The sequence below is a fragment of the Lepisma saccharinum genome, chromosome 16 (assembly GCF_977018435.1).
Source record: "Lepisma saccharinum chromosome 16, izLepSacc3.1, whole genome shotgun sequence".
NCBI classification, from domain to species: Eukaryota; Metazoa; Arthropoda; class Insecta; order Zygentoma; family Lepismatidae; genus Lepisma; species Lepisma saccharinum.
Window position 1 is genome coordinate 57944422 of NC_139244.1, and position 27148 is coordinate 57971569.

The 27148-nt window shown below is 39.6% G+C and overlaps 2 protein-coding genes across 2 annotated transcripts; one reads left to right on the top strand and one right to left on the bottom strand.

Moving 5' to 3' along the window:
• Nucleotides 1-428: 428 nt before the first annotated feature.
• LOC146000595 (uncharacterized) lies at nt 429-3309 on the bottom strand. The gene is made up of 3 exons (XM_083138348.1): nt 3216-3309; nt 2108-2278; nt 429-1315 (listed from the first exon to the last, which is right to left on the bottom strand). Exons 1-3 carry the CDS (start codon nt 3307-3309, stop codon nt 429-431), a joined length of 1152 nt encoding a protein of 383 aa, XP_082994474.1.
• A 2969-nt stretch (nt 3310-6278) lies between these two features.
• Nucleotides 6279-25697, top strand: LOC146000099 (uncharacterized). Its single transcript, XM_083137438.1, has 4 exons — nt 6279-6366; nt 13615-13779; nt 22867-23025; nt 25417-25697. The coding sequence occupies exons 1-4, from the start codon at nt 6352-6354 to the stop codon at nt 25594-25596; spliced, it is 519 nt and encodes a 172-aa protein (XP_082993564.1). The 5' UTR covers nt 6279-6351; the 3' UTR covers nt 25597-25697.
• Nucleotides 25698-27148: the final 1451 nt, after the last annotated feature.

Here is a 27148-nt window from a genome sequence, read left to right on the forward strand (position 1 = left end):
AGTCAAAACTGCTGTCACTCCTGTCTTTCTCGATGTTTTTCGGATACTGTTGTCTCTTATCATTGCAGACAAGGGCAAGATGTCCTTAGGGCTGACCTGTTTACACACTTTTGATGAAGTGCTGTACCGTTAGGACTTCAAATGGACGAACTGTTGGCTCATCACGAACTATTTGCACTCCTGATGGACCAGCTGATGCCTCTCCCGGAACTGTCGATTGGTTTGGAATGACATCGTCCTCACCTGGGGGTGGTCTGTTCCTCGTTTTTGCAGCTACAAAAGCCTCTTCCGGAAAGATGTTGGGGTCACAAGGACAGATTCCAGTTGACCTGAATCCATTTTCTGCGGTCACTGTGGTGGCTGCCTTCATGTACGCTTTCCCAAACAGTTCACCAACTTCAATTATAGAGACTACCTTTCCTGGGTGATTACGTAGCCACGTTGCACATTCCTGAGAATAAAGTGCTTAATGGGTCCATGAAGGCAACATCTAGAGGTTGGAGTTTATGACTCGTGTGAGGAGGGATACACAGGACATGCACGTGGTTGTAGCGTGCCTTTAGGACCAATTGAAGGTTCTTTGTGTGGGTCGCGTGGCCATCGAGAATGAGGAGTGCAGGATCATGAACGGAAGGTTTGGTACAATAGATGAAATGATCAAACCACTTTGTAAGAATATCTGTCTGCATCCAGCCTGAAGGGTGGCAATGAACAATCGTATCTGGAGGTGTTCCATGGGCAAGAGCTGGATTATTTATAACACGTGGAAAAATAAGAAGTGGAATGTAGTGTCCTGCTGGACTAAAGCAGATCACAGTTGTTGTTGTTGTTCCTCTTTCTGCTGATGAAATTTGTCCAACTTGTCTCCTACCCTTTAAACTGATAACCTTGGAAGTTTTATTGGGAACAGTGCTCATACCTGTCTCGTCGACATTATAAATGCGACTAGGAGAAAACTTATGGGTGTCCATCAGTGCTGTAAGGAGATCGAAAAATTTAGCTACAGTTACCTTGTTGAAAGATGAGACTCTAGCTTGAGAAGTAGACTCTGGAGTTCGAAGTGTTAAAGCAGGATGACGTTTCAAAAATCCATACAGCCAGTCTACACCAGCCATTCCAGACTGCTTAGAGAATGGATGTGTAATATTATTACACTCAGCATATTGAAACGCCAGGCAGCGAAGATCCTTCGTCGTGAGTCCGAATAGTCGTGATTCCATAAGAAAGACATGTTCCTCTAATTCTGCCTCCTGAGATTCTATGAAAATCGTCCTGAATCTTCCTAGTCGTTTCTCACGTGACTGGTCAACGTCCACTGCAATAAAAAAAAGTGTTAATACAATTAGTATCAGCCTATTGTAGGTAATTACGTTTGTCACTCGAACCTTCAAATATGTATATTTTGGTTTACTTTATTTCTCTTTATACTCATAACAATTCAATTTTCACAACGAGACTGAAAAGTTTCCAAACATTATCCTGTGTTACAGTGTAGGTCCACACGTCTAGGTCCTTTCAAATACGGATGGAATGTTTATAGCCTACTGACCATTCATGAATCAATTTATACAATGTTAAGAGCTAATTTTTAATCAAAAACCAACAGCCCAATCAGCTGGGATTTATGAGCTCCACAGCAGGCTTCATGGCACAGTGGTTAGGAAACTAGTCTCTAAATCCGACGGTCTTGGGTGCGGTCCCCACCGTGGGTTTCTGATGTCAAAAATGGGGGAAAAAATATAAGTTTTATTAGCTACATTATTCATCACATGTAGGCCTTTTATCAATAATTTGTATAATAATGTTAATTAATAGCATATAAACTAATAAAAATAAAGTTAATATATTAATTATTTCTTTTTCAATCCAATACTGTTTCAAATTAGGTCACGCCTTTAATGTTATCAAGTTGGTGTCACAGTGAGGATAAATGTCTTCATAATTGCTTAAGCCTACTTAGGCCTTCTGCTCATTCACAATACGATTTGATTTAAATTGAACAATGAGAAACTAATTAGCCTTCACACTAAAATGCACTACGCTATATCCATAAGCTGCAGTTCTACAAAAATAAAATGTATTAAATCATACAAATTGAAACTCTTACCATCTCGTTTTACTATTCCATCGTACAGCATGGCAACAGGAACGGCGAATGAGTCAGCAGCATTCTGGAAACTCATAATATTATCCTTTACAGCTGTTACAGCTAGAGCCATAGACTCCTCTGTCCAGGATTGCTGATTAGTTGTGCGTTTGTAATTACGTACCATCTTGCCTGAAACAAGAAGATGTAACATAAATAATATACAATTTTATTGGAGTTGTATGAAAATCTAACCATTACTATTTAGATACTTCGAGAAACTGTAGCCCGGGGCAAAGTGGAATAACATTTCTCTTTCCCCTTTCATTTTGCCCCTGGCATGCAGTACAAGTTTATAAATTATTTGCATTTAATTTATTTCGTCTTTACACTTTTTGCCATTGCCACATGATGCATGACTTTATAAGTAATGATAAAAGTATCAAAAGAATAATGTCAACAAAATACATACCTCTCAGTGTGCAACGAAGCAGGGCGCCAATATTACAAGACCATGTGCTCCAAACACTTTCTTTGTTACTGAAACTGGAGGAAAAGCTGTCACGTGCTGCCCCCTATGAGGGAGATGCACCTGTACGTGATGGTGAGACAATACATCGTCAAACCAAAAGATGGCGCTGCGTGTGTGCTTGGCAATTCGATGATTTCACTTTGCCCCTTATTTCGCTTTGCCCCACTTTCCCTATATGGAATAGAAAACATTCTTACCTCTTACGTACACAGTGATATGTGGAGCATTGTTATTATTTAGTAAAAAATATTAAATTTTACATATACTAGTACTATTTAAATGCACATTTGATTTTAGAACAAATTAGGATACGAAATTTAATCATTACATTCACATGTAAGGGTATTGACAAGGACAACCTTAGGATGAACCTTGCCCGCTTAATAAAGACAATTCATTATTATTATATTAGTATTATTATTATTATATTTCACTTCATGTTGCTATCAGACAAGAATGAACACTAGAAAGAACAAAATTCGACCATACTATGACGAAATAATATTAATATTAATTATTACGCTAAGGGAAGAATAAAGACTATTCTCCAATGCGCCAATGTGACCGCCCACGCTTATTAACAAGATGTTTTTCTACCGTCTTCTGCCGTGCACGCCGTGTAAAAATTCTGCTGAAATAGGATCCAACGTGCACGCGGTTGTACGCGATCTGCCAGACCGCATGACGTCATGTCGTACTCAGCCAATAACAGCAACGGAATGAGGAGACTTGTGCTTCTCTATGTAGAGTTTGCGAAGTTGCCCGCGGCGGCGGCACGGCGCTGCTGTCAGTTTGCAAAGATGGCTGTAGTACTCAACACGCCCACGTCGTATGAGCAGCGACAGACTTGTCATTCGAATGGGAGATTCTGGATCATGCACCGTATAGTCCAGACCTCGCCCCCAGTGATTTCCACGTGTTCGGTCCACCGAAGAAGTTCCTGGCAGGACAGGTTAATGTGCGACGACGAATTCTACAACAGCGGCATCTCCAAACTAGTGGCTATGTGGGACAAATGCCTGAACCGCTGTGGTGACTATGAGGAAAAATAGCGCAAGGTACGTATATTTTCATTTCCCTGCATGTTTATTATTTCGGCTAAAAATAGGGAGGCAAAACTTTTCTTACTCTCCTCGTGAGATCATCAACATATCATTCATCCATTTGTTTGTCCGTTCGACTCAAGTCGATCCTAATCAATGATATCGATTATTGCTCTACCAAGATTAGAAGGACCCTCTGGCGATGTCGAATTTTAAACACTTCACTCTCTCCCGGGAATCTGTGGAGCGAGGGAACGAGAACAAATTTTGCAAGTAGTGACTCGAGAGGACTCGACCAATGAACACGTGAGTGTGGCTACCAGCCATTTGCAGAAGAGCGCTCTGCTTCGCCCCTCCAACTCGCAGTCTTCCCTTCTCTACAGTTACGCGCGGACTTGCTCCACTGATTCCCGTGATAGAGTATGAATGAGCGAACGCAGAGTCGAAGATGCAATCAGTTGCTTGTAGGGGGCGGGCGATAGGGAAGATTGCCCCTCCCAACTGTCAAGTTTTTGGAATATTAGTCTGCCTAATATTGTTTTTCGCAGACTCAAATGTTCTGACTTTTATCACGAAGTCTAACAGGTTCGAGAATATTTTTTAAAAATTTGACTCATCATTTTATGCTCACGTTACGCTAATCGGAACTGGACCTACAGCTTAAATTTGGATCCGAGCCACCTGCAATATGTCTCAAAAGGGGATCGAACCCGAGACTCCTTGAGAAAATAGTCCCCCCTTTGATTAATCACTTTACTCGTCATATCTAATCGTTCAGTTGGTCACAGTCTCTCTATTCTTACTACGACTGTACAGGGTGGGAAATAACCTTTTGCTAGGGGTCCACAGTAAAAAGTAAAAACAATTAAGAGATTATGGTAATACCAAATGTTTACTACGACAAATGTGGTTACAAAAACAAAATTAAAAGTTAGTATGTACGTCGTTTGCTTCTCTCACAGCACGAAGACGATCAGGGTAGGAGCTCAGAAGATTCGCAAACAGTCCGTACTCCATTCCTTGTCACGGAGGACTTGTTCCAGATGGAGTGTTACCCGGGAATAGCGGTCCGGTCCACGTTCCACTATCATCAAGGACTCAACTGCGTCCTTCAGAATAGCCCCAAAGTGCTCCGCTGGATTCAGGTCCGGTGATGCACCCGGCCATTCAGAACTGCTGAACAAGTTAATGCCACTTCGCCGAAGAAGGTCTTGGGTAGCATTTGCCTTGAAGCAAGGTGCTTTGTCGTGAACTAACTTTTAATTCTGTTTTTGTAACCACAATTATCGTAGTAAACATTTGGTATTACCATAATTTCTTAATTGTTGTTACTTTTTCCAGCAGGCCCCTAGCAAAAGGTTATTTCCCACCCTGTAGATATGCTACAAAGAAGTGAATCCCGTACGGAAAATTACCATACACTACCATAAATTACTTCTATTGTTCTCCATATGTCCACCAATCGTCTTTGAGGGTGTGTGCCTCGATGGGTGTCAGCAACCTCAGTTGGGAAGTAAAAGATGCAGGGTAACAACGCTCTCCAGTTACAACGTTGCCAAGCGTACGTCTCTTTTCGTCAGTTGTTTTTATTAGCTTGTTTATACAGTGTTTGGGTGTTTTGTGCACTAATTTTCCGTGCTTTGTGTACTATTGGACAACGTTTATACAGTAACGGCGTTGATCAACTCTCTCTCCCATTTTACAGTACGTTTGGCAACATGCTGTGTATCCGATCCTCATTTGTTTCGTTTCGTCCCGCCAGGAACTTTCGGTGCCTTGTGAGTCGAAGCTGCCCGACGTCAGTCGAAAGGAACTCACCTGATCGTTGTTTCCTATAGTCGCCAGTAGGAAATACGAGCGGTACAACAATATAACATTTAGTGGTCTTATAAACCTGCGATGAGATATAAATTACTCCCATTGGCGCGGGTACTATTATAGCTTCAGGAGTGAAATTATTTGTCACCAAATTTACGATTTGTTTTGGAAAGCGAGCAGTGTGCGTTTCTATTGCTCTCACCACGAAAACAGTCCAGTGAAGGTCGGAGTTTCCCCTTGCCTACTCCGCACCCTTGGCCCTCCAGGGTTGCCACACTTCTTCTAAGTCGACACTTCGCACGTTTTACGTACGCTTTCGATTTCGTTGATTGATATTGTTGCTTATTGGCAACAATGTAGGTGAGCGGCGTGACCTTGACTGGAATTTTTTCATGTTTTTAGCTTTAGGAGCAATAAGAGAAAGACCTCATACTCTTACAAAGTAGTGACATAACTCCACAAGGCTAAATAGATAAAAATCGTCATGATTTCGTAATTGGATCTCCCTATCGGATCATTCCATCACACGTGCTACGCAGAGGAAGCTCTTTTGTAGTTTGTGTGACTCGTGTGAATGGATAAGAAAGAAATGGAAAAAAATCATCCGTGGGAATTCCTAGATAAATGTCCCATCATGTTCGTGATTCTATTGTATATTCCATCATCTTTTATTTGTGTGAGCGTACTGAATGTCAGTATATTTCAGGTATTCATGTTGCTATACTCCTCCCCCATGACGAAGTACAAGCCCAGTATATATATAAAACTTCTTCTTCGTGGAAATCATCTTCATAACAATGTTTGTATCCACGCAGCTGTTGTTGTGCCTCTTGGCCCAGGGTATCCTCTGCTTCAGCATTATATATGCTGAGATGACGTGGTCAGAAGTAAGTGTTATCCGCAGAAATTATATTTCTTATTTGTTTAGTGTTTGTAACGGGAGAGATTCTCTGATCCAACATCTGAATATGTGGAATTTCACCTTGCACTAGGCTATGCAAGGACTTGCTTCTCGAACATCCCTATTTTAGACTATATAATTATAATCAAAGTCTAAATTCTAATGAATTATAACTATTTATAATTATTTCTATAGCATTTACAGAGGGTGTGAAATAACGGGGGTGCCAAGGGAGGGAATGTTTCTCTCCGTTGGGAAATATCAAGGACTGTAGTGAAGGATTATTTCAACGAAGTCCGAAACTCATTAAACACTTTCATTGGTTGATGAAAGTGAATATTCAATAGGTTTGGACTTTTATAGAAAATCAGAAAATCTATTACAAATGTAAGGAATGTTTTATTTACAGAAATCATCGTAAAAGATTATTACCATATAGACTTTTGACATTAAGTATGCAAATGCAAACAGAATGTCCTCATATTGTGAGTCCTGCAGAGCCAGTAGTGAGTCTTGGCTTGAATGTTTGAATGTTCTTGTCGAAATCCCTACATCAAGGATGATTTCAATCGATTTGAATCCAACCGATGTATATTTGTTTAAATTTGACGCCAAAGAAAGGAAAAAAACTACGTTCAATTTCATCAACCAATCAAAAGTTGCTAGGAGTTTCTGAACCCGCACTTGTTCGTAGATTGTTTTCCAACACACAGATAGTGTGGCATTAAGTTTTCTGAAATTTCCCACGGAGGGAATATTCCCTCCCTTCAAGATATTCGGCGAAAGGGGATACGGCCAAACGGGAATTCCCTTTTCGCTGAAAACTTTACTTAGGTGACAAATCTGATATATTCCGCATCAGGGCCATTCGGCGAAACAGGAAGGCATGGACTAAACACAACTGGCAACAAAGGTAAATTTTCATCCCTACCAGGGATTTTATCCTTCCCCCGTCCTCACAACTTAACAGCCATATTTAATACTGTAACACAAACGTTTGAAATATTTTTTCATTCTAAACTTCATGACACAAGTATCTCTTCGTAATTTCAAATGTCATTCATGCAATCGATGACAGCACATAGGATTTTATTCTCAAGAAATATTTAACAACATGTTAAGTATTTTGTTTTTGTTGACTATGAAAAAAAATATATATTTATAAATTTAATTTGAAGTTTATGGAATGGAGAAATCTACACCACTGGAATGTACTGTAAGACTTACCAGTGACGCAGGAACGGGGGGAGGGGGGGTTACAGGGGTAGATTGTACCCCCCAAAATTTTTGAAGGGGCTACTGTACTCCCCTATATCCGTAAATTCAGTTGTACCCCCTGTACCCCCTTAGATAATTTGACAGAGGCAAATTCTACTGTTAAAACAACCTATTTCCAATTCACTCAATAAAGAAGTTTATATTGTTTATAACTTACAAGTATTATCTTCCTTACCACAGGAATTCAAACCATTGTAAACTTATTCTACTACATTGTGCTTGCTACTAGTTAGTTCATTGACCTGTGTTCTTGGAAACCTCTTTAAGGAGATGAAAATTGTTTAAAATGTGTGTGCAACGATGGAATCAGGTAAAGCTTACTCTCAGAAAATCACACTCCAGGCGAATGCTCTTTTGCGAAAGGGGGTACACTTTTCTAAAGAAGTGGTACCGTTAAATCGAAGATAAGATACAAATCTTCATCAGAAGAGTATATGAATTTTTCAAAAGGAATTTTCCGAAACGAAATACTTACACAAACGAGACGAGACACGACAGACCAACTTGGAGGTACAATGTAGCCTACTCCTGTACCTCGCCCATAATTTTCATAGTTTTGTGAGAGGGTGTTCGTAAAACTATACTTAAACCTTTATATTAAGAGAATTTTTGAAAGTAGAGACGGTACTGAGACAAGTAAAGTCTGTGTTTCCTCTCAATTTTCTAGACGAGACTGAAATAAATCTCTGCAAAATCAAAGCGAGACGATCTCGTTCGAAACTCTGGTATCATATTTGAAGAAATTGCTTAATATAAATTTATATTTGTCTTATCCAGACATATCAAACTTATATCATATTGATTTTTTCAAATAAGTCGTATATTTTGTTTACTGTAATTGCAAAGTTAATCCATTACTGACAATTGCGAGCCTGTGCTTCCTGGTTTAATCTATTCAGGATAAAATTCCATATTTCGACGGTTCGCAGCGTCGATGCAAGATGTAAAGCATAAAAACGTTATTAAGAAAAGTTTTTCCTTGCCTATATACGTTGTGAAACTTTGAGTGGTGACACAATGTACGTGTTGGTTATACTAAACATTTCGTTTCTGAGGATGAGATATCTTGCCTTGTAATTAAGGGGTCCCACATTCACAGTGCTTTGGATTGCACTTTAAACTGTAGATTCAGTTCCGATTAGCCTATTTCAGCATGAAGTGAATCTAAAATAAGTTTTAATAACTTCTGAGTGGAAACCGAAAGAAAAATAAGCACAAACAAGAGCGAGAAAGACATCACCACACAGGAGACGAGATGAGGCTGTGACAATTCTCGACTCGTCGCATCGCGATATTATTCCTAGGTGAAATTAAATGTTTCATATAGACATTAAAACAAGGATCAATTTCTGATTTTATTACAGGGGGTAAGAAGTTATTTTTACCCATGTATTAGGTATACTTAGAATTGGACATTAATTGCTTAAAATCTAATTTTGATATCGATTGCAACACAAACACAACGCCATTTTAAGTTAGTCTAAAGTCAAATGTAAGAAAATTACATTAGTCAGATGAATGCACGAGATAAATGAGACACACTGCAGGTTCTATGGTTTCCCAGTTGGCTTCTCAAGGACACTGTGATACTTAGACTTGATCTAATTTCTTGCATTTTTTTTCTGGATGAAAGCAACGCATTGGGGGCCGAAGGAAAGGAAAAGTAGGTTTAAAACTTCTAAATGATTTCTCTAATCAGTTACGGTTAGGTTTGTGTCATTGAACCAGCTTTCACATTCGACTATAGATATTGCTAGATTTTGGATTAGATTCACAAGATCTTTGGAGTGAGATGGAATGGTTTGATTGGCTGATTTGGTTTACTTTCCTTCGCATCTGCCACTTTTGGCTAATCGCGAAGATGATGAGGAGCGATGATACGATGAAGGGACACACAAATAACACACATCCCAGGCAGGGATTCGAACCCGGGACCTCTGGCATCGTAGCATGCTATGCTAGTCACTCCGCCAAGGAGATCGGCAAGGTGTTAACATGTTCTGGATTTCTTTGTTGATGCGAAAACCTTTAACTGTGACGTGCACATGCTTTTGCTTACATTAAAGTTCCCTTTTCACATAAATAAGGAATTGACATGTCACTCTAAAACACACGCATGTATCTGTATTTAATAATACTACATAGGAAAAGAAACGTTGACCGGCTCTTCAGACTGTCCACAAAGATTGAAAAGAAAAAAAAACTTTCGATCGTATGGTTTTCCTGGCTTGCTCTGAGATCTGAAGGATTTCGGTTTTGTAGATGAAATGAACGATACTGTAGTACTTTGAGTGCTTGAAGATCGTCATTAGCTACAGCTAATTATATTACAAATAAGTGATTTGTCGAATGTTTTACAAATATTCCAAAATTAGACCTCTAATGAGTTGATCAGGAACCATACGAGGGTCCCTATTTATATTTTGAGCCTAACAATGAAAAAACAGGAATTTGGCATTGAAAACTGCTTTATTGTTTTTCGAAGTATTCTCCTTTATGGTCAATACACTTTTGCATTCGTTCGAACCATTTTGTCAAAGCAGTGTTTCCAATCTTCTTGAGACACCTCCATAATATGGTTTTTGAACGCATCAACGGCGTCTTCCGCCGACGAAAATCGTTGTCCACGCAATTTATTCTTGACATTCGGGAACAAGAAGAAGTCATTGGGTGCCAAATCAGGACTGTACGGTGGATGACCCATCAATTCGATTTTTTGACTGTTCATAAAGTCGGTTGTTAGACGAGATGTGTGACAGCTGGCATTGTCTTGATGAAGAATGATCCGACGGCGTTTGTTTGTTTTCCGTATTTGACCGAAGACCCCTGGCAAACAAATTGTTGTGTACCATTCAGAGTTGACCGTTCTACGTTCCTCTAAAGGCACAGTTGCCACATGACCAGTTTTCCCGAAAAAACAGGCGACCATTTGTTTCGATGTGCTTCGAGCGCGAACAACTTTTGTTGGATTGTGTTCATCTTGAAACACCCATACAGTCGACTGCTGTTTACGTTCCGGCTCATATGCATATATCCATGATTCGTCACCTGTTACAATCTTATATACGTCTTTGAAGCACCACGATTGTATTTATTGAGCATTTGTTTGCACCAATTGACGCGAGCGTCTTTTTGAGTTTTTGTCAAATTGTGTGGGATCCAACGAGAACATACCTTTCTCACAGCTAAATGATCATGTAATATTTTATATATGCTGGTGGAACTAATGCCTATGGTTGCCTCAATCTCACAGTATGTCACATGACGATCTTGCAGTATTAGGTTTTGCACAGCATCAATGTTTTCTTGAACAACAATTGATTTTGGACGACCTTCGCGAATCTCGTAGGTGAGCGAATGGCGGCCACGATTAAATTCGTTATACCAGCGTTTCACAGTGGCAAAGGATGGGGCTTCATCGCCAAATGTGGAAGTAAGTTGATCGATGCACTCTTGTCTTGATAATCCACGTCGAAAATCGTAAAAAATCATCGCACGAAAAAGTTCTCGAGTTAATTCCATTTTATTGTTGTCGCGCAATCTCCAAGGCAACATAAACAACAGAAATCAAGCTATTGACAAAACATTTGAAGTACGTTATGGTCAATAATGTCAGACGATTCCATGCAAACGTCAAATCGCGCCTAACTTCAATCAGTGTTGCCAAGGCTCAAAATATAAATAGTGACCCTCGTATCAACTCAGTATTTTTTTTTAATACAACGTCCTCTAGATGTCTGAGAAAATACCGGCTTCTATAAGGCATTGGATGTGGTACACATCAGATAAAATTTGTTTAAAAATATTTTTGTGTAGCTATGGAACTTTAAAATTAAAATTAACTGAACTGAATGGAACTCTATAAGTGTGACATATTTAATAATATGGTTTCAATATCCAGTGGGCTGGAGATGATTAATTTTGATTGGGATGGCTCAATATAGAGGAGGGGAAAATCCTCCTTACCCCCTTTATTCTCACCCTGCATTAAAATGAATAGATGTATCTTTGTTCGCAATTTTCACATTTCGAACTCTTGATTTTCCGTTCCGTTAAATTTAAAATGATCCCAGAACAAGATTCAGAGCTTTATATATATTTTCCATGCCTTCACATTATACCTAGGTATAAGCACCTATGAAGTAGTATATATATATATACATATAAATATATATATATATATATATATATATATATATATATATATATATATATATATATATATATATATATATATATATATGGGAGTTTTGTATCCCTCAAATTAAAAACGTTCCTGCGCCACTGAGACTTACCGTTTTGGCATAGGTTATCTATCTCTCACACACACCATCGTGTACGAACGCACGCACGCACGCACGCACACACACATACACACACACATACACACACACACACACACGTACAGTACATGAAAATTCAGTTGAGACAATAATGGAATAGTGTTCGTATGTTCGGGAAATATATTTGCACAGTTTTTTATGTTAATTTAATATCTTCTTCCAGTTTTTCGTGTTAATGACAACATTTAAGATATTAATAATAACATTGGTCTAGCAATGGATGCCATCGGAATTTTATGTTAATATTTCTTTTACTTTTATATGGACATGAGGTTGTACATAAATACTAATTTATTATTGTAGTAAACTAATATAAATAATAATAACAATGATCAAGTAATAATAATTATTATTATGAGATTATAATAATAGTAAAGTATTATTTCCATTGGCAATTTAATACTTCGGAAATATCTATTCGATGTAACAGATGAGCACTTATCTGGCACAATTGTTTTTATTTTCTTACATTTCATACTGCTAATAAACTGAAATGTACACTAATTCTATTTTATAATTAACTGCACTTATACTTTTACGAGAAAAGTCTTTGAAAGTTGGGGTAAAAAGGTAAGGTAAAGTTCCCCGTGCTATGAACGCACATTAAAGGGATGTGGTGGTAGGACCCCACACATTCTCGATCTCGGCCATTTTTGGAGGTGATGTGATCAGCACCACTCTCCGACCCCCCCCCCCCCCCCAGGTACCCATTAAAAGTTATAGAATGGACATTTTAATCATGAAGTGTAAGTTCTGACATCTGTCACCTATGAATTTCGACAAACTATGCAAGGATGTATTCTTTGCAACAGGCTCCGTGGCGAAGCGTTAAGGTGTTATAAAGCCAGACATTCCAGATTCTAACCATGGGTGTGTTCGTGTCATCATCAATTAAAACATCTCATCCTTCACCCTTACCGTCGCCATGATTGAGGCAGAAAAGTAATTTAAAATAACGGAAAGAGAAAGAAAGAATGTATATTCTGTGTATTATGTAAATTTCTGACTCATTCCTGGATTTACATAATTCTTATAAATGTTAGACTCTCGAGCATTCTTAAACCCGAAGGTTTATGGCTGCAGCAACACAAGCCTTCCATCTGTCCCTATCCTGGGAAATAACAATCCAATCTTTTCCATCCTTACCGATTTCCTTTAGGTCCATCTCAACGTTATCCCTCCGTCTTCGCCTTGGACTTCCTACGGGTCTCTTACCATCAGGTTTCTCAACAAGACTCCTGTAAGCTCTTCTTTAAAAAAAGGTAAAGTGTTCCCCTGTGCATAGCACCACTCCATGAAGGCGTATAGGGGGTGTGGGGGTAACGCCCCACACTTTCTTGGTCCGGTCGTGAGTGGGGGTGATGTGATCAGCATCACGCCCCTGACCGCCTTTACCCCCCAGGGTTTCCCCCAGGTACCCATGTTATTCGACGCTGGGTGGGCGCCGGGGCCGCTTCCACCGTTAGAAAAGTTCCCGGATTTGAACCGGCCGGGGATCGAACCCGGGACCTTGAGCATGGTAGTCAAAGCCCTTCTTACCTATTGTATATTATATATTGTATATAAATATATATAAATATTGTATATATAATGTTTTTGCTGTTTATTTCTAGTGCAACAGTGTGAAGGTTTACATCTACGACTGGGGTGACTGCCCTGACGAAGAGGTGGACGAGCGCATCATCTCCCAAGGAACGATGAAGGTCACCCTCGATGAATGCATGTACAGAGTCACGGGGGAGATCATGCTGCTTAAGCCTCTCAAGGGACACTGGTCGGTAAGTAATTCAGCCACTAAAAAGCTCTTTTGTGTGAATGAGGAAGATTTGTCACAGACGGGACAGTGATGTGCCATAGACTGTAACCACAGATCCCTTATCTGTGCGGTAACTCTATAGCCCCGTCTAGTTCGCTGTACATTTCTGACACTAAACGCACGACCATGAAATAGGCGGCTGGGCAGAATTGCGCTGGTGCCACATAAGGCAAAAACAAAGAGAGAGCGGAACAAAACTCGCTGGTTCCGCGCACTGCGTGGCAACGTCAACCGGGCTGCGTTGCCTAGTTCGAGCGTCAGACCGACCTCTTTCCGGGGCACTTTTGTTTCATCCCTAACCTTTCGAGCAAATAATGATCGTTTGTATCACATGGATTACAAAGACCAACTCTACAACGAGATCTTTCATTCTCTTAAACCTCTGAGTCCGGACACACGGATGTGGCAACAGCGCGAGCTTCTGCCACCCGCCTAATTACATGGCCATGTGTTTACGATCAACCATGTAGACGAATAGCGACGTAATAGTTCAGAAGATTCAATAAATGCCTGCTTTAAACGTTCATTTGATTAGTTGGGACGCATCACGTGATCATACACCACACGCTACGCCGCTCCAGAACGTAGTGCAAACGGTGCAGACAACAAATACACTACTTGACACCATATGAACGAAATAGACGGGTGGTTGTTGCACCGTGTAACCAAGTAGACGCGCGAGTGTAGAGAGAGTCGAAAAGTGCAGAGAACTATACCGCGTTTGTTAGAACCTGTCCCGTTTCCCGTGCTAGCGATCGCTCGACATTTTCTGTGCCAATGAGAAACGAGAAAAAAGTCGTCTGCTGGGCAGCGAGGAGCGAATAGAAGGCAGAAGAGAGGCGCTTACGTAGGCGCTGTTGCCACGTTGCGTATTTTAATTTGATGCCTGGCTTTGGCTTTCCCCAGCACCGAGTTCACGCAGTCTGCAGCAACAACGCCGCGTGTTTTATGCTAGAAAAGCCAGCGATCAGCTAGCGCGTGAAGCGGGACAGGTTGTAACAAACGTGGTTATAGACGTGGCTTATGTCTAAGTGCGTTGTCTACACGTACTCCTTTATCTCTGGAGCAATTCCGCGCATAGCGGCAGACAGAGGGGTGAAATCGAGTTGGCAGAGCGAGGCAATGCACGCTGCTCCGAAGGCTGGTAACTACAGTCTCCCCTCAAGGACTGAAGCTCCCTAAAACAGATCTCAGCCCCTCCTCCCTGTAGCCCCGCCTAGATTCTTGTAGTACCGTAGACGCATTTCGACCGAAAACTTAAAAAGTAGAAGTTTACTCAATTATAAAACTTCCATTGAGGCACGTACAGTATTCATGTACATTTTCTAGTTCGGTTAGATCGCAAGGTTACATTATTACGATGTGTTCTAAAATCAAGTGGGCGGGGGAGGGGCTGCTGCAGATATGCCTAGATATCAGTGACCACTGATCATTTGATACTAAGTAATTGGCCAATCATGTGTCGCCAAACTTTTTACGAAATCTGCTGCCTTCCTGGTAGGTGGACGTATTCAGTGGCTGTGAGATTGGTCTTTGTTGGCATGTACAGCCAAATGTGTAAAATTAGTAGCCTCTATAAATCGTATCCCTATATTTCGGAATAGATCTAACATGTGTAACAAATGATTTTTTATAAGTATGACGACGTTCAAAATCTTTTGAAGTGTTATACTCCCAGCCCCTATTGTCTGTCTAGCGATAAAACTGCTGCCTTGTTATCAAAGGGTATTGGGTTCGATCCCCGGTGGAGGTAACATTTCATAAAGTAGTTCGGAGTGCAATAGAAGCTGTAGCTCTCGTCCCGATTACCCTATGTGCATGTGGTGTACCTCAATACAAATCCAATCAGATATTCATTGCGATATCGTGCGAAAATCAGCACGATTGGGCAAATTTATTGCTCGCAGTCCAAGTCCCACATGTTAATTAATTATCATTTGTGAGGTTAGAAAGTAACATCTGTAGTACCGTCATAGCGGCAAAATTTGATTCCGTGCGGAGGAATTAACCTTTGAAGCACATCTAAAACTATTGATCCACTTCTGGTCAGTATTTGTGCATAACATATTCTGAAATAGAATTATAATCTTCAGCAGTTATTTTCACTAAAACTATATTCATTACTTTTGTGTCATTTTATTTTCTTCTGGAGGTGAATTTGTAGTGAAAATATGTTTGTTCCTTGAGAGTGGCAGCTCCTAATGTAGAAGATATGTCTTGCACAGATATAGATGCCTCTACTTTATTATTGCCGGTTTTCTGAAGCACGAAAAGCTATATAATCTTTTGCCGCTCCCTACTGTTGTGATTTGGACAGTTTAGAATTATGGCACACTATGAGGCAGAAAGGAACTCAAAATAAAGACCTTTCAGCAGCTGCTTGCAAAGGTTGAAACATTCAAAATTGCATTTCACAAACGAACTTCATAAGCTTTGGTGTTATTGGAATGTATCTCCATCAACGGCTGCTTGCGGTAAATCAAGTGTTTGTGTTACCTTCGTATTCGAATTGGTAACGAGAGGTTGAGTGTTCTATCTATTCTGTCCTTTGAGAAACAGCTTGCAAAATCTTTGGATTTAAACAGGGTTGTAGCTGCTGTTCAAATGAATAATAAGTCTGCCTTATTATTCCATTCAATAATGGTTTTCGAAATGAAAACAATGTAGTTATTGCATTTTATTTGACATAAACGATTCGTGCCTAAAAGTACGTTAGTATATGATGGAACAAAGTGCAACATCTTAGTGATTTATCTTTTGATCTGACTGTAAAATATGTCAGTAGTAAAATTATACCGTAGCAAAGTATTAAGTAAATATCTTTTAGCTGGTATTAGTTAGTCTCCCGACAATTTGTCTCCGAAATCTGTACTCCCCCACGTATTTCAGGCCGCGGCCGTCACTGCTCCCACCCTTCCACTCAATCCCATTACTTCTCACTTATTCAATGGTGGAGCCGTCTCGCATCACTACTTGCGCAGAGACTAACCGGGACAGAGTATAGATTCCATGGGCTTATACCATGCACAGTCTACGTAGAGAGTGAAAGCTAAATTGAAAATTAAATTGCAACGTTGTTGCGAAGGAAATGTATTATCTTTCATTCATATTGCTTCATGTAAATTGAAAAACAATACAAGAAAAAATCCCAATGACGAGCAAACACTCAAAAACTATAGTCTGCTTAGCCGATTTTAACGGTTGCAATTATGCTTCTTCTGGCGACTTCGTCTAAGACAGGCATGTCCAACGCGTCGATCGCGGGACGTTTTTTGGCCGATCGCAGTTATCTATTGTAATTATACGAATATACGTTATTTGAATTAAACTTCTATTAGGATGGTTTTGGTAGAAATAAAAGTTAAAGAAGAACTGTTAGGAATGATATCTTTGAAACGGAGAACTACAAGTCAGAACATATTTAATTCATTAAGTCTTTTTTGAAGGAGAGGGGAGACGAGAAACCAGAATTAGAAAATGATGAGTGTTTATTTGATCTGGCATTTCTAGCCGACTTTACAGGTAAATTAAGTTAAATGAACCTTGCACTACGAGGCAAAAACAAATGCATTGCTGAAATGATGAGTTTCATCATATAAAACCAAATTCGAGCTAATGCTGACTGATTTAGCAAATAATATTTTTATCACTTTCCTAACATGCAGGACCATCTGGAAAAATATCTAGACTTTGTTGCTCGTACAGATAAATATGTGAGTGAAATAGGTTCGGTTATCCAAGAGTTCGAAAACAGATTCCGTGACTTCAACAAAATTAGCGTAGTTGTAGAATACTTGTCATTCCTTTTCAAATCAGATTTGAAAATTAAAGAAATTGCAGCTGTTATCAGTGAAAACTACACAATGAGTCAGCCATCCCTTGAGGAGGAGATGTCAGCACTAAAAAATGACATCCTTCTCTAGAGTCGTGCTGAAGAAGAATCGTTTTGGAAGTTCGTGCCCAGAGAAAAATTCCCCAATTTGAGAAGATGCAGTGAAATTGTGCACTCATATTTCGGTTCAACATATTGCTGTGAATCGGCGTTGTCTTACCTAAAAATGACGACGAGTAAACAACGTTCCAACATGGCAGATGAGCATCTCGAGGATTCCCTAAAGCAGGCCCTCACTGAATACTCGATTGACTTCCAAAGACTGGTGAGCGACATGCAGGTTCGGCTTCTCCATGGGTATTCTTGTGTGTGTCCCTTCATCAATTTTATCGTATCGTCTTCCCGATTAGCCAAAAGTGGCGAAAAGCGAAGTAAAATAAACCAAATCAAGCAATCAATCAATGATTTTATTTTATTTTTGTTATTTAGAGTCGCTTTTTGTCACATTTGGTTAATTGCGAAGATGATACGATAAAATTAATGAAGGGACAATCACAAAGAACACCCATGCCCAGGTCGGGGTTCGAACCCGGCACTCCTGGTGTCGTAGCGCGCTGTGATTACCACTCCCCCACGGTTGATTGATTTGGTGTTTTAAGTCCACTTTATGCACATAAACAAAACAGGTAACAAAACACACTTTTTTGTAGTTTCTTCAATAATATTCATATGGCTTTTCGAGTTCTGAGATACATTTTTCATTCCAAATTATTTCATTATTTACTGCAGACGACAACACATAGGAACAAGAATGCGCGCTCATCACGAGTTCGAATCCCGGCCTGGATTGTTCATATGAGGTCCCTTCATCAATTTCATCATATCATCACTCATCCTCATTTTCGCGATAACCAATGTGGCAGAAAAGCGAAGTAAAATAAACCAAACGAACAACAATATGAACGCGCGTTCTCTTGCCCAAATAAATACATCCGTTACAGGCCAAGAGATTAATATATTTAAATAAAACACTACTAAAACGGGAGCTAGAGAGAGCCTGAGCAAATATTTGTAATTTAATCATTATATATTCCATATTTTAAAAAAAAAGAAAAGAAAGAAAGAAAGCATAACATTATTGTCTGCACATAACACGTTCCCATTTCATAAATAATAAAACTACATCCCATATTATACATACAGAGTGTAAAAAGTTGTGGTGTAAATACAGAGAACATAAGTACTGTAGAAAATTTTCCAGTAAGTTCTTTAGAGGATTTACAAAGGAAGCGAAGGGAATCCAATCCCCTATCTATCCTATAGGAGATAGACTGGAGGACCTGAAAGCACGGGCTTTCAACAATTGGAGCGGGGGGCGAGGGGGCAAGGGAGGTAGAGGCAGAAATATTCCCATTCTCTTCTGGCGGCCGTTTCTATACCTGGAGCTGATGAAGCGGAGGAAGAGCGAGCTAGGCCAGATTTGCCCGCGGATCGCTCCGAGGGACGAGAAAAGCTCGTGGAGAAAAGGTGTTGCATATGAACTGTGGCTTGAACAAGACAATAAATATTGTGATTTGAAAATAATTAGAGATGTGAGATTGATTGATCTATCTCTGCTAGACTAGCCACTCCTCAGTGCACGTCACTGCACTAACCAAAAGGTAAGCCATTTCATTTCAACACACATTACTTTTATTGTATTATTTATTGTGTTATTTGTATATTTTCCCTACGGTGCTTAACGATTAATAGTAGCTCACTGCCTGTTGTGACACTAAAAAGTAGATCACTACTTGATTGAAGTTGGACATGTCTGGTCTAAGAGAAGAGGAGCTGAATGTCTTTCACAAGCTTTTTATTCCCTATTATTTGATTCCTCTGACAACGTATATTATGTGAACTTTTGTGGCATTTTTTTGCCATAAATTTACATGGAGCAGATAACAAAATAATATGTATGTCCATTGATATCATACCATCGCCGGCCTCCGTGGCGGAGTGGTTATCACAGCGCACTTCGACGCCAGAAGTCCCGGGTTCGAATCCTGGCCTAGTCATGGATGTTTGTGAGTGTCTATCTGGTTGAAACATTTTGTTGACATGGATAGAGAGATACTTCTAGCAAAATCACTAATTCACAGAATAGCAGTTATCCTCGAGTTAAGGTAATTTTCAAAATAAAAATTCAATAGTCCCACATGTCTCCTTCCACATGTACGCGTATGTTCAATCTCTTTTCACTTAAATCCTCTTGCTAGTCTAGAATTCATATACATCATAAACGTTACGACAAAGTTGACATTGTTCTCCAAAAATAATACTTTCTCTCTTGATTCCTTTGCCACTATACAAGTTGCTATTAACGTACAAAAGTTACTAATAAATATCGACATATTCAAGTTCCGTCTAATACCTATTAAATCAATTATTCAGTCAAATTTCTCTTACAGGAAATTCGCCTCCAAAAGTTTCGTTGACGCAACCTGCGTCCTGCAAATCTCTTGGGTGTCCACTTGCTTTAATACCATTGACTTAAACCAACTATAATCTGTCATATTTTTCTTTTTTCTGTTTCTGGTTGATATAAAGTTTGCATTCTTAATATTTTTGTAACAATTTGAAAATTATGAATTCCAATAGAGTAAGGTGGGACAAGACTGCGCAGTTTGAGTTCATGATTTTATATTCAAGCTATGAAACTATAGACCCACATGAAAAAAGCAATACACATTGCACTATCCTTTGCTAACTCACAGTAAATTTCCGAAAGCTGATTGAACAATATTTCTGCATGAAACAATTACAAAACCGTGACCATGTAAATGCGTAGTCTTACCGCACCGCGGGGTAAGAATGCGATCAAGTTCGGGTAAGAATGCGCACTTTCTACTCAGAGTCACATTTGTATAAAAAGAAACACAAATCACCTTAAAAAGTTCATCTATCATATGGGATACATTTCTCGTGGCATTCTCACAATAGGCACAGTGAATCCCGTCCTGCATTTGGGTTAGGAATCGCTAACACAAATCACAAATAAAGGTTCCTGTTTCATACGAGGTGCAATTTTCATGCCAGCACCCGTCACATGTGGAACACTGGATCCAATCCTCTACTGGAGGATCGCTGTACTTCTAATTACAACCTGGGCAATTGTACTCTTTCTTCTGGCGTTTTCTGCTTGCTACATCTTCTTCAAAAACGATGTTCCGTTTCTGTTTCCTCTGACCTTTCTTCTTACTCTTCTCAGCCAACGAGGCTGAGACTGCCTTCCCTTTCGTGGGCGGTGCTGAATATGCTCTGCACGTGGAAATGGTGATATCTGGTTAACGGAAATGTGATATCTGGTTAACGGAAATGTGCCCGTATGATCCAGTATTGTTAACCCCACTTGTTGAAGACTGCTCACCTGGAGTTGGAGCTGATGCATTTGTCACAGTAGAGGGAAGAAACTCGTCCTCATTGAAGATGTCTTGATTGAAAGGGCATAATCCAGTCACTTCAAAGCCCTTCATGGCATTCCCAGCTGTAGCTGCCTTCCCATATGCCTTTGTAAAAATGGATGCCACTTGGAAAACTGTGATTGGACGACCGGATGGTTACTCATCCACTTATCACACTCAGATGAATAAAACGACTTCAGTGAACCAAAAATGATCTATCTAATGGCTGGGCCTTGCAAGCCATACACTTGCACCTGCAAGCCACACACTTGTGGGGTAAAACTGCGCACGTGCGCAGTCGTGCCCCGTGCTGCATTCCTGAACACATCACGTGATGCTAATACACAGGTGGACTCGGCATTAACACAGCTTCTTCTATCCATCAACATCGTAATATTATATACACTCACAGTGACGTAGTACTCAAAACACGTAGTACCAAAATAAATAGCAAACACCCTCAAAATCTTTTCACTTACGTCTCTCAGCACAACGAATTTCAAACGTATCTTCACCACTGTCCACAGCTAGCTACCATCTTGGACGAAGTAACGGTGGTGCAGTGGTGCCAACTGTGTGTGATTTTCACCTCGAAAAACCGGTGCGCAGTCTTACCCGCAGCGCAGTCTTACCCCACCTTACTCTATATACAATTTGCTAAACAATATGCAGTGTGCGAATTAACGGGGGAGATGTCGAGGATTTCCCCCCACAACAAGATGTATTCCCGACAAAATATAATTATTTTTATACCTGCCAGGCATGTTTTATCCCTCTCAAAGAAAATGTATTTGGAAAGTATGTAGTATATGCTTAACTATGTAACGAATACAATTGAAAAATCATTCGTGTACATTTATGGTCCAGTCATCACAGATTTCCCTGCTGAAAAGTATGCAGCCTTGTGAACAACTCAATATGCTGACCAAGGCAGAAAATTTATATTATTTTAAACCATAAACTAAACGTAACGTTTCAACCTTCTAGCAAGGTCTTCTTCAGACTCTGCACCCAACACTGGGTACTGAAGAAGACCTTGCTAGAAGGTTGAAACGTTACGTTTAGTTTATGGTTTAAAATAAAATAAATTTTCTGCCTTGGTCAGCATATTGAGTTGTTCATATCATGGAAACAAGGCTTAATGGTGTTATAATTGGACAGCCTTTTGGATTTAAAAAGAACACCATTCTACAACTGAACAACTCACCGAGCTGAGACAACAGACTGTTTTCCACTTATGTTTTCATGACATAGTGCTCATATTTTATCAGATGCACACTAAGTTTGAACTTGACAATATAAATCTGGTCAAATTTTCGATGTTACTATTTCGATAGCTTTTATTGTGCATGAGTTTGGGTTTTCTTATAATTGTAATTGTATCTACTAAGTATTTCTAGATTACGTTTAAATGTTATCATAAGATTTAATGGCATAGGTCATAACCAGGCAATAGTTAATTCACTGACTGGCAACATATACAAATTTGAATACCGCCACTCTCCTCCGAAATGAAATGACAACTACACCACTAAGTGGGCATCCACCCCAAACCAAAATGCTTAATTCTCACAGCGACGATATGGTTGCTAGCTGCTTTTCTAGACAAAACAATAGAGAAGCATACGTCCCCCTTATCCCTCGTCTATGAATTATTGAGCGGGAACCCCCGTAGTAGATATGACTGTTAATGCGATTATATAATTTAGTTGTCAAATTCTACTCGTCAGCAGCTCAATTCTTAAGATACCCGCTCATTTATTTGAACTTGCAGGCCACGGTAGACAAAGTGGGATCTGACCTGACGAGAACTCTGGAAGACACCTGTGATTTTCTAATGGAGGGGGAGATTGCTGAGGAAGACCAGTTTTGGGAAAGATGCTTCATTATGTACGGCTTTGGAAAAACAGAAGACGTGTGCGACAGACCAGAGGTAAGAACATTCTTGCAATTCTCTCTTTTGTTTGTCCTTTTCTTTACTCATCTCTTCTTCATTAGTATTGTTGAACGGGTGGATCTTTTAAATTAAACAGATTCCAAAATGAAGCTAATTTCTGTAAATTCATAATTTTAAAACAATACATCTTTCATCTAACATTCTCACCATGTTTCATTTAAATAATTGATTTAAGTATTATTAATAATGCATACATATGTTCTAAATTATAAGGAACATCAAACCAGGGTTGTTGAAGGTCCAGGTTTTAAATAAATTCAATTCCAGTCCAGGAGATGTAAAGAACCTTTTTATCTATAACGTATTTCAATTCGGTCCAGGAACCTTTTTTTTTTCGGATCAATTTAAATACTGTCCGTTTTTATACATGATAGCATACTTTTCCACATGGCTAGTAAATATTTTTTGAATTTGAATATGAATCTAAAATTTTGGGTGCGTCAGCACTTAGGCTATTTTGCACCCGTCACACTATACGGGCGCCAGCCCCTTATCATAACAAAAATAAAACACGTTTCTGAGGATTAAAATATTCTTACCTTGGTTAAAAGCTGAGGCTGTAAAGAGGCACTCAGCACATAGCCTATAAAGGCAAAGCAATGGACTACACACACACACACAGTCCTACGAAGATTATACTGGCCGTATTTCTAGACGCCAGAGCTTCGTTAGTCTGCCAAATGCAGTCCAGGGTGAACTATACATGGAAGTGAGGTTGACAATTGGGTGTACTACGTGGAAGGGTCACCTTTACACTCGGGCTAGTAAATATGGTCCTCTTTTTTATATGTATATACACATTTAACCTATCGAGAAAAATATACGAGAGTAAAATGTCTGCTCAATACAAGGACAATATTAAGTTATCGGATAGAACATAGTACATAATAATAAATATCATGCACTTACGCACTTGATACATTTTGTCTTTGTAATTTGGGGAGTTTTTCCGATTCCTACTCCCGCCGTTGAACTACACATACTAGCAAAAAGAAAAAAACATAAAGCGTAGTGCAGAATCTAAATTTTGGTATTATCGACTCATGGCAGCTAGGGACAACCCAAATAACGTCAAGTTTAGTGTTCTTTGTGCATAAACATACTATATTTAGCCCGTTTGAGCTACACTGCAAAAAAAAGGTGTGTTTGGGGTGAGTTTCGCTCTTTGGAGGCTTCGAAGGTCAGAATACTCGGAATCCTCACCCTTTTGAGTGAATACCTTGGTGAGCGTGCTGCATCTAGTTTCCTCTAAGATTTTTAAGCTTTGTCAAAATTTTATGCTGAATTGAATGATATTCTTTTTATAAAGAAGACAATTAATCACATTAGAATCTGAACGTATTAAATGAAGAAACACTGTTTTTCCTGTGATGTCGTATATTGCACAATGCAAGAGTTAACATTGCATTTCTCTACTTTGATACATTTGACATCTGGGAAGAAATTACAATGAAGTTATGATTGCTCTATCTTATTCTGCATTCATATTGTATAAGATAGAAAAGATCTGACTGATTTTTCAAGGTTAAAGGTAAGCATTATTATACCAGTCGAAAATCATTTAATTCTTTCTCACGAACCCCTCAAACTCACCCTATGGGAGGAAAAACACACTATACTAGGGTGAGAAAAAATCTCACCCTATGGGAGGAAAAACACACACTATACTAGGGTGAGAAAAACTCACCCTATGGGAGGAAAAACACACTTTATACTAGGGTGAGAAAACTCACCCTATGGGAGGATAAATACACTCTCTATACTAGGGTGAGAAAACTCACCCTATGGGAAGATAAACGCACTCTATACTAGGGTGAGAAAACTCACCCTATGGGAGGAAAAACACACTCTATACTAGGGTGAGAAAACTCACCCTATGGGAGGAGAAACACACTCTATACTAGGGTGAGAAAAACTCACCCCAATATGGGGTGTGGAAACTCACCTTTTGGGGACGTCTATTTGTGACAAGCCAAACTCACCCAAAAAGGTGAGTTTCCACACTTTTTTTCAGTGTACGTTAATATGTTAATTCTTAGGTTCAGAATAATGTAATTTTCGAAAACTTACGACTGGTTACATAATCTTAAAGGGTTACTAAACACATTCCTATCGTGGATTTCCATAAGAAATTCCTACCTTCGTTGAAAATAACGTTTGAATAGCCATCCAATCGCGCTCCAATGTAAAGCGTAGGGCAACGAAATGACGAAGGAAATTCTTGAAGGACACAACGGGCGTGGCGCCGCTACGGGAAAGTTTGGCAATGAACAGCCCCACTCCTGTTACAGTGTGCATACATGTCTTTGTTCACCCTGTATATAATTTTTCACGGTCCACACTGCTGACGCGTGTACTTATCTGCAGGGTCCTCTGAAACGCGAGAAGCCGTACGAGGTGGACTTCACTGTCCTTGCCGAGAAGCTCCGTCAGTTCCATGGCAACCACACCCTTCGCTTCTCCGCCAGGGACGAGGAGGGGAGGGTCATCGGGTGCCTCGTGGCCTACACGGGAGTCGACGCCGGCTTGGGCATCAAGCTGGGATAACCCCTCTTCAGATTCAACTGCAGAGTTACTGGACGCCTGAGTCGTTATTTTCTACTAATAACAATGCTTTGTCACTTTGAATAAAATATTGTGCAATCTTACTTGATTCGTTTTCTTATATTTTTAGAATTTCCTAAAGTGGCGAATCCAGAAGTTGCAGTTCGGAGGGGCGAATTTCAGTCCCTCATCTCACCCATTGATTTTTGATTAATTGATTTGCTTTATTTTACTTCGCTTTTTGTGCCACTTTTGGCTAATTTGCGAAGTTGGGGATGATTGATTGATGATAATGATGAATGGACACTCACAAACATCCATGTCTAGGCCAGGATTCGAACCCGGGACCCCTTGCGTCGTAGCGCGATGTGCTAACAACTCCGCCACGGGGGCCGGCCTACACCTCACAGAGAATCAATTCTAAATAACACTTGCAATCTTATATGCAGGGTTGGGCACGAAAAACCGGCCCAGCTCATCTTGTCAGACATTCTGAAACTATTATTTTCCCGGGTTCGATACCCAGTGGAGGCACATAGTTGTTCGGGTTCCAATTTAAACTGTAGGTCCAGTCCCGATTAACCTTTCTGTGCATAAAGTGGACTTAAAACAACAATTCAAATCCAAACTTTTATTTCTTGTACATTCGCTCATTCCACTATTCTCCCCCACGTGGCCACGTGACGTCACCCCTTCCACCGTATCTGCGTCTGCGTTAATTTAGGTGAAAGTTTTGTTTCAGATCAAGTTATATGAGTGTCCAATCCTGTATAAGTATAACTAATATATAGTACTGTAGGCATGAACCAAGCAGACTTCCATGTTTTAGAAATTATCAGGGTCGTCTCAAGGTTTGTGAAGGCCACTGGGCAAAATGTTTGGTGGCCCCCCCCCCCCATTTTTATTTTTATTTTTTACTAGGAGCTTTATTAGCTCAATATGTTAACCACCAATTTTCAGCAGTTGAAATGGTAGACCTGATTTTAGAATCAGTAGTCATTCACAACCGAACACATCGCAGATAGGTTTGCAGGGAGAATAGCGAAAATTGCAGCAGTAAAATTCTGCGTCTACAGTATATTATGAAGAGTGAACACCATAACTACAATATATAGTAAATACTAAGGGGATTCAGACGGAAACAGAGAACTGAGCAGTAGACTGTACTTACGTACATAATTTATTATAAATGATATTATTTACAATTAAGAGTAAACATGTTACTACAAATGCACGGTCCATCTACTGGACAATTACCGACAGGTTCATTGTGGAAATTGTAGTAACTACACTTTCTTCAAGAAAATTCCCTAAGTCTTATAGTAGACACACTTTTCTTGCCTTTTTCGCCGAAAATTCATCTACTATATCATCGAAGTCCAATTCACGAAGAAGTTCATGTTCAATGTTTAATAAACAAAGATTGGATAAGCGATCCTATCCCATGGCAGCACGAAGTCTGTTTTTCATTAATGAGAAAGATCTTTCTTCGCAGCAGTTTGTTACCATTAAGATCAAATAAATTCTAAATATAATTTCGACATTGGGAAATGTA